General features: G+C 48.6%; 1 protein-coding gene across 1 annotated transcript in view; it reads left to right on the forward strand.

The window, feature by feature from the left end:
- CSMD1 (CUB and Sushi multiple domains 1) overlaps window positions 1-13,899 on the forward strand; it is a 1,850,581-nt gene extending 1,836,682 nt beyond the window's left edge. Inside the window, exons 71-74 of the mRNA XM_038560546.1 lie at window positions 1,023-1,135; window positions 1,875-1,962; window positions 8,323-8,455; window positions 10,558-13,899. Of these exons, the coding sequence (XP_038416474.1) occupies window positions 1,023-1,135; window positions 1,875-1,962; window positions 8,323-8,455; window positions 10,558-10,717 (494 nt within the window). The 3' untranslated portion in view covers window positions 10,718-13,899. The remainder of the gene's footprint in view (window positions 1-1,022; window positions 1,136-1,874; window positions 1,963-8,322; window positions 8,456-10,557) is intronic.
- The last annotated feature ends 2,061 nt before the right edge of the window (window positions 13,900-15,960 follow it).

Here is a 15,960-nt window from a genome sequence, read left to right on the forward strand (position 1 = left end):
GCTTACAGATAGCATCTGTCTCATTCTTATCTCAGTCCTATGATATGAGGATTCTCACCAGCACATTCTTTACTGACAACAGACACAGAGAGAGAGAGAGAGACAAGAAAATCAAGTGGCCTTCCTTAGGGGACATGGTAGGGGTAGAATTTGAACTCAGGAATCAGAATCTCGGGACCTGAATCTTGAGTCCACACTCTTAACCAAGGTCCAGCATCACCTCTAGGACTACACCGAGCCGCTGAGGGTGAAGTGGACCCTGCCCGGGTGAGGGCTGGGGGTCCTTCTAGCTCCGGGACCGACTCCTGGGTCCCTGCCCCCGTGCGCACGGGCTGCGGAGATGGTCCCGGGACAGGGGGACTCGCTGCCCCGGGCCGAGTCCATGGGGGTCACAGCTGCCCTCTCTGCTGGCGGCGTGGCCTGCACAGAGCACCCTGGGGTGCCGTGTGTTTGCCGTGTCCCCGGGGCTCCTGGCTGGCGGCCTGCCCTGCCTCATCGCCTCTCCCCTTGGCCACGTGCTCAAGCTGCCCCACTGCCCCCAGCCGGGGGAGGTGACATCCCAGGCCAGTGGCGCTGGCTCCGCCGGGCCCCCTGCACCCTGACCCCCGCACCCTGTGTCTTGCTTCAGAGCGTGCGATTCACCTGTAGACATCGTGCCATTTGGGCTCATGGTCACGGTCTTTTGTCCTCACAGATGAAGAAAATACGAATTGAAAATGCTACATTTTAAGACATTAACATACTTGAATGTATATTCCCTTTATTCTTTCCGTGGGATAAAGATGTTGAATTTAACGAAGAGGAAGGGTCCTGTTCGAGACGGGCATGGGCTTACACAGAAGGGCTTTCCAAGAGAACCGGAGTCTGGAATCCACAGTTTAAGAGTAAAAACAAGAATTTCTATTATTCCTGATATTGTCGTCTCTGGACCATACTTCAGAGCAAACGGGCCGAATGCCTGAGTTATTAACCTTTGTGCGTTCCCACAATGTAAGCATAACTATTTGGGTTTTTTTTCGTAGGAGTTTACAAGAAAGAAGAGGCTCACTTACTTCTGAAAGCTTTTCAAATTAAAGGGCCCGCAGATATTTTCATGAGCAAGTTTGAAAACGACAACTGGGGACTGGCTGGTTACGTGAGTACTTGCCGTGGAGGGTTGTCACGCAGCACGGGGTCGGATCACAGCGGTCCCTGCGAGGTGAAGGGGGCCCCTCGAAAACCCATCGTTCCCTCTGCTTCGCAAACAGCGCAGTCCTCTTACCCTTTTGCTTTATAAAAGGAAGAAACCTAGTTTCTGAAATGAGACATAGACGAGTGGTTACAGCTGGGACAGAGCAGGACTTAGATCCGTGTTCTGTGTGCTCAACACCACATTCCCACCCGACATCTGAACACGCCCATTGGGTAACCGCTCTGAAAGCTCTAAAAAAAGTCATTCCCAGAGTCAGAGATTTAAGATGTCTCATCGAGATCCTTCTTTGCAAGTTAACCATCCTTTGTGTTCTCATTCATTATCGGGCCTAAGAGTCTCCAGGCTCACATGAGGTTGTGTCACAAGAGAGTTTGACGTAATGTAGGTTATATAGTAATTCGTGTATCGGTCCCCTTTACAAGGGATGGTTAATCTTTGAATATGTTGTAAATTTTACAACCTGTTTCGGGGTGAAAATGACATATTGGGAATTCAGAGGTCAGTTGAAATTCACAGGTGTCTTTTCCAGTTTTTAACACTAATGTGTCACTGGAAGGAAGGCCCAAAACAAAATATTTGACCTGGGGTATCTAGCCGTGAGAAATACAGTTATATTATGATAGAAGAGAGAGTATTATTAATCCTCGCTATGCACTGTTTTCTTTCTGTTCATGCATACCAGGTGTCATCAGGACTCGAGAGAGGAGGATTTACTCTTCAAGGTGATATTCATGGAAAAGACTTTGGAAAATTCAAGCTCGAAAGGCAAGGTAAGTGCTCTTATGTTGTTGTTATTTGTTTTTTTTTAAGCAAATATCAATTTGGTCTTCAAATGATTGCACTGAAAAGTAATGGGAAGGTCCTGACTTTGGAAAGAACATAAACAGAAGTAATGGGAGGGACGAACATATTTTACAACAGAATAAAAATTAAATGCTGTGAATAGCAGAACCGACAATACAGAGCTGGAAAAATGCAATATGTATACCAGATATGGAATTCATATCCTTACTCCAGGAAGAGATACTAAAAAATATGGGTAAAATAAAGCAAAGATGAAACTCGGAGAATTAAGCTAACTACTTTGCCCTAGGAAAATTATCAGAGGAATGAGGAGTGGCCAACAACATATGAAAAAGTCTTTAACTCCAAAAAAAAAAAAAAAGCACATTATGGTAACAAAGATTTTTCCATCCTTAATGATTAGAACATCAGATCTTTAAAGAAAGCAATTATTCTGGGGAACAGTAGGCATGGGTACCACGGTGCTCCATTTTAGAGGGAGTCCAGCCAAATAAGGATGATCTGATGACACCTTTCACCCAGTGCATTTGCCTTTGGAGATTTCAGCCAGACAAGTGTGAAAATTACTCTTCATGCATCTCACACAGCTATCATCAGAGAGTTGCTTAAGTAAATAATTTTATGCAAAGTGTTGCATTAAATAGGAAGCAACTTAATTCAGTATATTTCATTAAAGAAGTGAGGACTGTATACTGACGTGCAGAGACATTCGTGACTTCCATATGAGAAGAAAGTTCACCATGGATAGACAGACAGATAGGTCCTCTTTCCTATCTTTCTCTAAGACTTGCTTTTTATCTTAGTAATCAGAGAAATAAAATATATGGAAAAAAAAGTCACTAGAGTAGAAGCCTACCTCATCTACCAGCTAGTTTTGTAATCTAGGATGGGTTACATTCGTCTTGGGCCTCTTTCTTCGTCTGACATCTCATAGGTACATCAGTTCTGGATTGTTACTAAGATTAGGAGAAAAAAAATAAGATTAGGAGACACTGTAAAGCGTTTGCCTGGTGCATGCTGAAGCTCTTCACACGTGGAAGTCATGGCTATTGTCACTGCTGACATGGAGGAGAAAATGCCTTTTGTAATGAGATGAGCACCACATTTCTCCTGAACAGTATAGACTACATTATACTTTACTTGTTGAATACCATTAACATAATAATTTTATAGAATCCACTATGCCCATATAGGCTTTAATACCAGAGCTGCCTTTCAGAGACACGAGAGTGTAATATTTTGTGATGGTTGTCACCGATTACCCATTTCGTAAGACTTTTATCAAGATAAAAGTCTGAGGGATCCCAAAGGAAAGGTATCCCAACTTGTGTATTATTATATTTTTTTTAAAAAACACTTGATCAAAAAGAATAATTAATCATAAAATACTCTAACTCCATCTTTCCAAGTGCGGTACTTCTAAATAAAGAGCTTTAAATTATGTCATCGATGGTGGAGATGGTCCTTTAAATTGGGTTATGTTATTTTGAGGTAATAAAATAGGATAAATGCATTGGACCAACACTAATGATGAGCAAAATTTTCTCTTGCTCTAAGCCAAAAACCCTGCAGTTATCGTCCTCCTTCCTCCCTCAGCACACGCTCTAGTAATTCCGCTGAAGGATGCCCCGGTGAGCAGGACAAGGTACCCTGTGGCTGTCTGGGCTTACTCATCCCATGAAGCCAGCCTGCACTGTCACTGTGCTTTTGCAAATCTCCTCACATTACACCATTTCTTTCTAATCTAACAAAATAGCAGCTTGCTTTAACAAGTAATCTTTATTCTCACATGAGGACGAGTTTATTGTCAGGAAAAACAGTTTGCCTCACAAATAATCTGAATCACAAGCAAGCCTCCCATTCAACTAATTAGAAAAGCTGACGCTTCAATATGCTTCACCAGCGACCATTCATCTCGGATTTGGCTAAACCCTATTTTTATGGATTAAAAATAAACAACTTCTTCATTGTCTCCTCCAGTCAGTAGATAAACTGGAGGAAAGTGATGATCATTAAGTGAATATTAACCCAAGTTGGGTGGAAAGACCACTCTAATGCAAAACCTAGTGATAGGCTGGTCTGTTAGAAACCTAGTGATAGGCTGCTTTGCCCATTTAACCTGAATTGCCCCATCTGCAACCCCACGTACACATGTAAACAGAATGGAAGGAAAGCAGTGTAAAGTAGGCATTTGATAAAGGACTTGTACCCAGAATATATAAAGGGCTCCTATGGTTCATTAATACAGAAGCCAATAACCTAACTTAAAAGTTGGCAAAGGATTTGATTAGACATCTCTTCAAAAATATGCAAATGGCCAGTAGGCACCTGAAAAGATGCCCAACGTCATGAGTCATTCGAGGAACATAAATGAAACCGCACTGAGACGCCACCTCACGAACGCTGGGTGAGCACTGATCACACAGACAAGCGGTGGCCGAAGTGTGAAGAGATTGGAACCCTCATACTTGTGGAAGGCCCGTGGAAGTGGTCCCGCTGCTGGAGGAAGCAGCTACACATAAAGTTACCCTGAGGCACAGCCATTCCATTTCTACGTGTTTGGCCGACACAACAGATGTGAGAACATATGTTCACACGAAAACATGTGCACGGTGCTCCTAGAAGCATGATTCCAAAAGCCCAAACGTGGAAGCTACCTGGATGCCCATCAACTAATGAAGAGATGAACAAAATGTGGTATATCCATACAATGGAATATTATCTTGGAAAGACCTTATGAGGAAGTCTCTCCTCATAGGAACCATTCATATATGCAAAAAAAAAAAACCCATATATTGTATGATTCCATTTCTGTGAACTGCCCAGAACAAGCAGACCTAAAGAAACAGACAGCAGATCGGGGGTTGGCTGGAGCTGGAGGTTGGGCCGTGAGCAATGACCTCCAAGGGACACGGAGTTTCCTTTAGGGGAGGCAGCAGTGTTCTATGATCAAACCATAGCGATGACTGTAATGCCATGTGAATATACTAAAGGAACTGTGGGCTGTATGTATGCATTATTCTTATTTATTATTTTTGCTTTATTATTTTTATTTGTGTTTAATTTATTATTGTGGTATAATTGATAGGCAATGTTCTGTTGGTTTCAGGGGTACAACACAGGGTTTCCAAGCCTATTCATTAGTCCGTGCTCACCACGATAAGTGTAGTCGCCATACGACATTATTACGATACTTTTCACAATATTCTCCATGTGGTGCTTTTCATCCCTGTGACTTATTTATTTTATAACTGAAAGTTTGTACCTCTTAATCTCCTGTATCTGTTTCAACCATCCCTTTACCCACCTCCCTTCTGACAACCATGAGTTTGTTCTCAGCATAAGGCCTATTTGGTTTTTGTTTGGTTTGTTTTTAGATCGCACACACAAGTGAACTCGTATGGTATTTGTCTTTCTGTCTCTGACTTATTTCACTCAGCATAACACCTTCTGGGTCCACCCACGTTGTCACAAATGGCAAGAGCTGCTGCTGCTTCTTTTTTCCCTTGGATGAGTCCTATTCCATGGCTTGTGTGTGTGTATACACATCCCACATATACAGATCCACACACATATATACGTCACATCGTCTTTGTCCATCAGTAGACTTACATATACTGTGGGTGAATTCTCTGGTACATGAATTCCTTTCAATAATGAACTTTAAAAACACTGAATGGGTTAGCTTATCACATATGAAGAGATGCTCACCTTCATTCTTAAGCAAAGAAATGTAAATGAGAAACTAAGGACATTCCACGTTTGATTTGTCAGAGCAGGAGTAATAGTAATAGTAAGAAGAAGGGGGGCCGATGGGAGGAGAGGGAAGGCCAGGGGAAGAGGGTGGCAGCTGGATGTGATGCGGTTGCCCAGCGTTTTGGTATTAGCCCTCAGGGAACAGTGGTTGGAATGAAAGTGAAGCATCACTGTGGAGGGCAATCAGGTAAGATCGGGCAACAGTGGAAGTTAGAAATTCTGTTAGGCAGTGATTCTACGGGGTAGGATTTACCCTGTGTATTTAGACTCCTGCTGATGTCTGGTCATAGGAACAAGATTTCATCGCAGCATTAGGACAATACTGGAGATGGCCCAAATGTTCTTCAAAGGTAGATTGGCTGGAAAAATTCTGGCATAGCCAATTAGTACAATACTATACGCCTCCGAAATAAACCTGATTCATGTGTGCTGATGAAGAACTTCAAACATATATGGTTAAGTTTAAAAAGCCAAATACAAAAAAAAATAAATAAATGTATTTAGTTTTCCCATTTTGTTTAGAAAAGCATGAGAAGAGAAACTAACATACATATCAATAGTACATGGCTGGAAGGGCATTGAAAAAACAGCCATAAAGAGGAAGCCTAGCATTAAGGGCAAAGAGTGACACTTTATTTCCATTGTCCTTTCTATTATTTATATCTTTTTTATGCCATTTTCATTAATATCATGCGCACACTACTGCACGCCCTTTAAATTACTGAAGCAAGGGTAAATAAATAGCTGCAATTAACCAGGAGCTTCTGAAGGCATAATGTCCTCAAAATACGCTTCGCTCCATAGTTCCCACAGATCTCTTACATCGCTCTGCATTACGATGCCCAGCCTCCCGAGGCATGCCGGGTTTCCATGATTTTATTGGCAAGAAGCCTGATACCTATTATGGTGGAAAGTAGATAGTCTTGTCTGCAGGTGATAAACAGTAACTTTGGTTAATTTAAGCAGAACCCAAATTTATTAGAATGAGGCAAAGAGAGACTCACAGAACTACAGCAACCTAGAGAATGAGGCGGGGTAACTCGACGGAGGCTGGTGGGTGCTGAGGTACTGCACCCCGTTTCACTTCCACGCACACCGTGAGCAACCACTGTGTTCTAGGTTCTCTTGCAGGCACCGGGGATTCAGGAGGAGAGCTGGCCAGCCAGCTCCCCGGCATAACGGAGCTTCTGTTCTATCAACATGGGGCCCGGCGAACTTGCGCTGTTTGTGCTGTGTGCTGGGCATCGTTCTGTGGGCCAGGCAGCGGAGGTGTCCTGATATTTAAACGTCACCTCATATCAGAGGAGCTGGTGCCCCCCTGAGTGCTATGACTCAGCTCCCAGTGCAGGTGGGGTCACCGCTGGACGCACCACCGGGCACTCGGCCCGTCCTCAGGCTGTTCCTCTGCTGCAGCCACAGGCTGGGCTCCCACCATTTCGGGGTGTTCTGCGTCAGCCACTCCGATTCAGTGCCCAGGGTGGGGGCTTCCAACGGGATGCGACGTTTAGAGACAAGTGTCTGACATCTTCCCTTTCCGTGGAGGGTGGTGAAGGCATCTGAGAATGAAACATGCAATCCGATTGATACATGCTGATAAGAAAGGCTCTAAAGAAATAGGGTTAAGTTACAAAGAGCCAAGACCAATTATGAAATACATTAGAAATATGTTATAAAATATTAGACCTTACAATGGTAAGGAGTTGCAAAATCCTGAATCTGCTGAGACAATCTGATGAGACACATCACATCATTATGACGCCTTAAATGTGAAAATGATATATTTTTAAAGCTATTTAAATACATTTAATATTTGATTGCTCATTTACATTTGTGGTTTGTGGAAAAAAGTGAAATAAAACTTCTCTTTTATTTGACATTCCATAAATGCTGGAAATATACTTCTAAAACCAGGTCGGCTTCTTTGCAGCAATTCTGACAGGTTCAGACGACCCTACTCGGAATCCACTGCACACGCACACTGAGTGGGCTCATCCAATTCAGGCAAATACATTTCAAAATTCATTCTATCAGTAAACTCCTAAGAACAAACCTCCTTATTTGGCAATAATTCCTTAATAGATGTTTGCTGATTTGAATTTTCAGTGTCTGCATCCCTCGCAAGGCCACACATCTATCTGCCATTCTGTCGATATGGATCATAAATTCACGACTATGTCACCTTTGTGATGTTTGAGGCTTTTACATCTGCCTTCCCTTCTAATGGATGGAAATATGTTTTATCACTATTTTGTGTCCTTATAAACTTACCTTATGACATTGAACCACGTTCTTCTTTTGCGTATTCTTAAACTGCAACGAATTTTGCATAAGATGAGAGAGATTACACCCACATATTCCCATGTGGAGAACGAAATGCCATGTATGGAGAGACCTAGTTTCTGTTAGTTGATCATCAACATAGATTTTAAGACCTTCCAAAAAAAGTTACCAGTCTGGCTGTGGCATCGCTTCCTGTAGAGTTTGGACCCATTTATACAATTTACCGTAAATTTACGTTTGTTGGAGTATGAGTACGGTACCGCAAATTAATTATTCCTTTTATTTTCCAGATCCCTTAAAATCTGATCAAGACTCTTCAAATCATTACCACGGCACTAGTAGTGGCTCCGTCGCGGCTGCCATTCTGGTTCCATTCTTTGCTCTAATTTTGTCAGGGTTTGCATTTTACCTCTACAAACACAGGTACTGTGAAAACGCCAACGGTACGAAAACGCTGTGCTTGTAAAGCGCTGGTCTGGTGAACATGCGTCTGCTCCCTGTCACGTGCATATGTGTGTTGCACGGCTCTGCAGCATTCTCTCAGACATTAAGGATGCTCGTGGGGCAAGGTTTTGCTCTGCCATTTGCCATACGTTTTCAGCAGGCCGAGTTTGAGGAGTGAACTTTAGGAGAATAAATAAATGGATTAAGAAATAACATGCTATAGTTCATAGTTGATCGAAAGATGCAATAAAGGACCGGTTTTCTACTTCAAGGTCCACAGTCAGGGATATTAGGGTGCTATTTCCACCTTCCAGCAGAAGATTGAACAGAATGCTTTTTTTTTTAGATTTTATTTATTTATTCATGAGAGACAGAGAGAGAGAGAGAGAGAGAGACCCAGGCAGAGGGAGAAGCAGGCTCCATGCAGGGAGCCCGACGTGGGACTCGATCCCAGGCCCCCCGGGGTCACGCCCTGGGCTGAAGGCAGCGCTTAACCACTGAGCCACCCGGGCTGCCCCAAAATGCTCTTTATGAACACTTTCAACTCCACAAATCTGTGATTTTTAAACTGTTGATTTATTCCTTTCTTCGCCAGATACAAACTGAGCTCTTACTACGTACTAAGAGATATTACGTGTTCCATCCCTTGAAAACGTGTTCTATCTCTTAATTTCCATACCCTCACTAGCTGAAAAATGTCAACACTTGACAAAACCAACTCAATGAAATAGATCCTTTCCTTGGAGTTTTGTGGATGCTCCTCCCTCCACACACTCCCCCCCCCAAAAAAAGCGAAACTAAGCTGTGGAGGAATTTTAAGTCCTTATATATTTCATCTTTTTCTGGATGATGTATTTCCTGGAAGAATGTGACACTATGCTAAACTGTTCTAAAATACTATTTGGGGGGATGCCCGGGTGGCTTAGCGGTTAAGCACCTGCGTTCAGCCCAGGGTGTGATCCTGGAGACCCGGGATCAAGTCCCATGTCAGGCTCCCTGCATGGAGCCTGCTTCTCCCTCTGCCTGGGTCTCTGCTCCTCTCTCTCTCTCTGTGTCTCTATGAATAGTTAAAAATAAAATGTTTAAATATATATATATATATATATCTATAGATAGATAGATAGATAGATAGATAGATAGATAGATAGATAGATATCTACTAGGAAATTACGGAAGGATCATCACATCCAATATCCAGGGATGTTTTCGCTGGTGTGGGTCTTTAAAGTTCTATTTTGATCACCTGGCGTATTTCTCTTATGTAATTTCTTCTGGAAAAGGGTGGGGGGGGGGCAGAGACTAGATAGATTTATGTCTTTTACATTTAAAAATTCTTCAATTTGGGCAGGAGCCTGCTTCTCCCTCTGCCTGTGTCTCTGCCTCTCTCTCTCTCTCTCTCTGTGTCTCTCATGAATAAATAAATAAAATCTTTAAAAATGGAAATAAAAATCATTCCATTCAAATAAATAAATAAATAAATAAATAAATAAATAAATAAATAAATAAAAAATATAAATAAATAAAGAAAGAAAGAAGAATGAATGAATAAATAAATAAATAAATAAATATCCTTCAGTTCTCTAATCATAGGTCATACTCAGGGGTTTCCTTTTACATAGTCAATGTAACCGATAGTTTGATGCAGTGTGGTGTCTCCTGCGAACCTGGTCCCCGGCCACGTTACGTCCTCAAGCACCGCCGGCAGATAGCGACGGTCACGAGGGTGGTGGATAGAGTCTGTGTTTCTGTTTCCCTCCCCCCAAGCAGTCCTGAAGGGGCGACGTGCTGACGAAGCCGTCCCGCTTTCCGGAATGACTTCCCCACGGTCATGTGAGGTGACGGGCAGGTGTCTATCCCCAAATCCCAGGGACCCCGGCACGGCGGGCCCTCCCCGGTGGCCAAGAGTATTCGCAGGAATCAGACAGTTCCTTGGTTTGGGAAGGAGCAGATCAGGGGGAGGCGGCAGGTGTGGGGGGCGAGGACGTGCGCGGGCCCTGCCACCGCCGACCTGCGGCCTCAGTCCCTGAGCCTCTGTTCTCGAACCCCGGGTGCTAACGGTCTGTCCCTTCTTTGCCCTTTAGAACGAGACCAAAAGTTCAGTACAATGGCTACGCGGGACACGAAAACAGCAACGGACAAGCTTCCTTTGAAAACCCCATGTATGACACAAACTTAAAGCCCACAGAGGCCAAGGCTGTGCGGTTTGACACGACTCTGAACACAGTGTGCACAGTGGTATAGCCCTCAGTGCCCCTTAGGACTGACTCATAGCCATACCTCCGACGGACAAGCAGTAACTCCTTTGGTGCCACAGACCCCCCCTGCACTCCTGGCTTTGCGCGGTGACCGGTCGCGGGCCGCAGCCTGGCGAGGACGGGACGGCACGAGCCCCGCCACCCGGCGGCCGGGAACCACGGCGCGCGCAGGGAAGGCTGCGAGTCAGGCCGCCGCTGCGGGCTCGACGCCTCGGACTTTCCTATTTCTGTGTGGCTGGGATGCCCTTCAATGCAATCTCCTGGGCACGTGGATACATCCTTCGGGTGCGGTGACAAAATGGTAGCACCACAACACCACAACACGCCGTTCGGTTGTTTTCTGGTTTTTGTTCTTGTTTTAACCCCCATGAATAGGAACACTCTGAAAAACAACAACAACAACAACAAAAAAGCTCTCTCTCGAAGAAGAAGAAGACACCTTTCTGGTAGACGCACACACCTGCAAACGCTTCACTCTGTCCTTCCTGAGACCTGACAAGCTTTGAGGACTCACCGGTCCGCTCAGTGTCCATTCCTAGGGCCGTCCGCAAATTCCCCCGGTCAGCTGTCCTATTGCAGAATTTTTGATGCACAATTTTTTGCACTAGTGTGTTATGAATGACTGAGTAAGATTCTGATAAAAAAAAAATAAACTATTTACACAGGGTTTATACACACGCTCCATTGTATATAAGCATCTTCCCACGCGATCAAGCGAAACATCCACCATCCGTTCAGTTGGTGTTAGAGAGAGGAAGTGTCGCCGACGTGGCACAGGTGTAAGAGGGAAATGCGGTGTTGAAGACATTTCTTTTATTACTGCTTCCTTTAGCTACATGTGTGTGTCGAATTCATCGAAGATGTCGAAAAAGGAAAAAAAAAAAGAGGCCTTTTTATGTTTCTTCCTGCACACACGGTCCCCCGCTCGGGATCGCCCGGAGCGCCACCGCGGCCGCGCGGGATGGCGGGGGCGGGTCGCAGCGTGTCTCTCTGCCATGTACAAAATGTCAATAGTTAATTTATTTCCGATAGCTCGAGGACGTGCGGGGTCAGCCCACCGCCGTCTTCCCATGCGCCGTGGTTGGCCCCCCGGGCGCCGCCACCCGCGGGCCACGCTGGAAAGACGGTTGCCAGGTGGCGCCTTGACCTCGGTGGGGCCGGGCCAGGATCCAGATGCCGCGTGTTCCCCTGGAGGCAAGGGGCGGTGACGCACACGCTCCCTGCCTGAGGACACGTTTCGTACTTTGCTGTGGCTTCAGTTTCCTGCGAAGCCCAGAAGCAGAGACGATTTGGCTGATTTTTTTTTCCACCTTTAAAATGTATTCTCTGTACGTTCCGAGTTATGGTCTGAAGACGGTCGGTGTGACCTCCCCTCCCGGGGTGGGTAGGGTCAAAGCGTGAAGGCCAGGACGTGGCGGGGAGACGACGGATGTAACCAGATCCAGGCGAAGATCCTGTTTGTCTTCACCGATACCGGTTTGGTCGGAGACGTTTTGAACAGATGATGCTTATTCTCCCATCGGGGTCTTGGGTTCGTTCCCAGGCCAGGGTCCACAGCGCCCGGCGGACACGGCCACACCTGGCGTGGAGGCGGACACGTTGGTTTCTCTGTCGAGCGTCTCAAGGCAGGACTTCAAACGTGAAAAATGAAAGAAAGAAAACAAAAAAGTCGCAAACACCTGTCAGGATAAGAGCTCATCCGTCCAAGTCGTGTGTGTCGGTGTGAGCGCTTTCGCGGACTTCGTGTCTTTGGTTCCCACTGTTCTGTCCGTCGTTCCGAGGGGCGAGCGCCGTTAGGAGGGCCTGGCCGACCTCTTCTGGGGGCTTCTCGGCCTTCGGAATCCCGCTCCCCGTTCCTGAGCACCATGCAGAGCTCCGTGCCCCCTTTCCGCCGGCCGGCCCGCCCGCTACCGCGCCCGGAGATGTGCTGCGTGACCCGGGGCGTCGCCCGAGCTGTCCTGGGGCCGGAGGAGGTCAGCGGGAGCCAGAACCACGCGGGGGCTGGGGGGCGGCGAGTGCAGGGGGGAGCCGGGGCGGGGGACGCCCTAGCCAGGTGTATATATCTATACATACGTGCATATATATAAATACCTTGTACATATCTGAGTTTGAGTCATTCAAACTAGGTGCAAAACGCTGACTTTGGAGTCTGGACCAATGTCGCTCTTCCCCCGTCCCTGACCTGCTTGCCGGTCAACGACGTCACCAACTCCTGGACCGACAGGACACACACACACGCACAGAAACCACATATCACGTTAGACGTTATTTTCCTTTGTGTGCAGAGTCAACCCGGCCTTTGGGTGCCAGTTTGGAGCATGTTCTCAACAAACAAACAAAAACGAGAAAGAAAAAAGAAAAACACAAACAAAAACAGCCCACCCCACTCCGTGAAATCCTCCTGCGGGGAGGCTGCGTAGCCTCGTCCCCGGGTGTGTGCGGGAGCATTCAGGTCTCCCGCCGGGTGTCGAGGGCCCCGTGGGCGGCGACAGCCTCCTGGAACCCCCGGAGCCGGGCGCTGGAAGGACCCCAGCTAACACCGTCATGTGCTTCAGAGCTGTTTAAAACTGCTGCTTGTTTCACACATCTTTTGCCTTTCTTCAGGCTAGCTGCAATAATTTTTTTCTTCTGTAAGATATTTTGTAAACAACCACACACACACACACACACACACACACACACAGAAAAAGAAAAAAAAAAAGCTATTCTCAAACAGGGGGAAAGAACGCTGGTGTCACGATCAGGAAACCCACCGCATCTCCGCCCGCCCCGTGTTACCATCTCGCCACATGCTGCTGACATGAAGTAGGTGCAAACGACCTTTTTGTACAGAGATATATTTTTTATGAAGAATTTGTAAAATTATTAAATATGCTGTAATTTTTTGATTAATGTAGGTAAATTGTTAAAAAAAAAAAAAGATAAATGTTTTTACGATACAGAACTGTAACTTTCCCAATAATGTACAATGTACCATCTCTAGCTGATTCTCAGTTCCGATCCTATCACACATGTATTAATATTAAAGTGGCCTGTTAAAATCAACAGTATCTTTTTTTGTCAAAAAAGAAAAAAAAATTATAAAGAGAGTGTACTATAGCCTGTGCAATGCCACCTATCTTTAAAGCAAATCAGAGTTCTAATTAAATATTTAATTTTAGATTTCTATCTTCCGGTGTGAATTCATTCGCGCGGGTACATGCACGCGAGGGTGCGGCCAGGAGGGGGGCGCTGGGGGGTCGGGGAGGGCTCCCAGGACACCCATGTGGGCTCCCTGCCCCCCCACGTGAGCACCGCAGGCCCCCGACAGGTGAGCCCCCACGTGTGGCCCGGCGAGCGGCCCGGCGGCAGATCTCCCACCTCCTCACGGTTCTCCTAGACCAGGGAGGGATGCTGCTCCCGCCCCAACCAAGGGCGAGCCTGCGTCGTCATGGTTCGGGGGGAAAAATGGGAGTGAGTTCCTCCTGCAGACTTGACGCTGCCGAGCGATGACGTGGAACGTGCTGCCCAGGGGGCCGCCTGCTTATCACACCCGAAGGAGGCGCCCAGGAGTACCCAGCAGGGCCCCTGGACTGCTCGGGCCCACCTGGCTGCGGGGCTGTGGGGACACGGGGACACGGGCCATCCCTGGGTGTCCTGAGTCCCTGGACCGCTCGGGTCCACCTGCCGCGGGGACGCAGGGACATGGGCCATCCCTGGGTGTCCTGAGCCCAGCGACCACACGCCAGAGACCACTGACAATAAAAGGAAAACCCCCAGCAGCCTCCAGAATGAGGTTTTCCTGCCCGCCTAGACCCTGGTCTCCCAGGAGCCATGGATGGGCCGGTGGCCCCAGACGGCACCTGCTAGGCACCCCCTCCCCTCCCCGTCTCTCCCCACCTCTCTGCGCCTGCTCCCCTCCCCCTCCCGCCCCTGCCCCCACTTCCCTCCCCCTGTGGTGCGGCTGTGCAGGAGGGGCCGAGAGCCTCACACCCCAACCCCTGCCCTGCCCCCGCCCGGGCGCCGACCCGGACCCCCGCAGCCCGCCCTCAGCCCCGGCTCCTGGGAACCGCGGTAGGACCGCCGTGGGTGGGGGCTGTGCCACCCGGTGCCGCACACGCTGACACCCCCGGCATCCCGCCACCGCACTCTTGGCCTGTGCAGCCCGCAGGTCTCCCCTCCGTGTGGAGCCGTCGGCGGGGGGTCGTGTGGCCCCCAGGGCCGCTCTCCTCCTGGACCCGGAGCCCAAGAGGCGTGTGTGGCCGGGGGATGCAGCCCGCAAGACCCCAGGACCTGAGTCCAACCCCGCGGCCCGAGCCCGACACCTGCGGCCCAAGCCTGACCCCTGCGGCCTGAGCCCGATCCCCACGGCCTGAGCCCGACACCCCCACAGCCTGAGCCCAACCCCCTGTGGCCCCAGGGCCCGAGCCCAACCACCTCCACAGCCCGATCCTGATCCCCACGGCTGGAGTGTGACCCCCACGACCCGAGCTCGACCTTCTGTGGCCCCAGGGCCCGAGCCTGACCCCTGTGGCCCGACCCCGACCTCCTTCGCTGCCCCAGGGCCCAAGCCTGACTCCCCACGACCTGACTCTGACTCCTGCTGTCGCACCAGCCAATCCACACCTTCCCAAGGACGCCTTTCCCTCCAGGCCCCTGAGTCCCCCCACCTCCCTGGGCTGCACAGCCGTCCCCGCCCTCGGTCTGTGTGGCCTGAGTCCCCGTGAGGGACGGCATCGGGCATGGACCGCACCGTCTGGGGCCGCCAGTCTCCGAGTGCACCTGGACCCCAAGCCCGAAGGGAAAAAGGATCACAAGGCGGCTGCAGCCAGCAGCTCCCGGAGCTCCCTCGGCCTGCCCTGCAGACCTTGTCGGTGGGCCAGAGCCTCGGGGTCCCGGCCGACGGCGGGGTCAGCAGCCGGGCTGCTCCGGGTCTGCGGGCCGGGCCCGGTCTCCGCCACGCTCCGGGAGAAAGGCTGGGGCGAGAGGGGAGCTCGCACAGCCCCACAATACTGCTTGGAAGGCAGCATTTTCATTTTTATCTTACATTTTATCCCGTGGGTGCAGTATTGGGGGCAAGATCCAAGGGCGAGGCAAGGGGTTAAAGCAGCTACGTGACACCTGTGGAACGGGATACAGGAGAGCTGGGGAAGGAGGGCAGCTCGCGGTCTCGGGCGCAGGCCAGCCCCACCTCGCGCTCCGTGCTGGGCGTGGAGCCCGCGTGAGATCCCCTCTCTCTCCCTCTGCCTC

The sequence above is a fragment of the Canis lupus genome, chromosome 16 (assembly GCF_011100685.1).
Source record: "Canis lupus familiaris isolate Mischka breed German Shepherd chromosome 16, alternate assembly UU_Cfam_GSD_1.0, whole genome shotgun sequence".
In the NCBI taxonomy this organism is placed as follows: domain Eukaryota; kingdom Metazoa; phylum Chordata; class Mammalia; order Carnivora; family Canidae; genus Canis; species Canis lupus.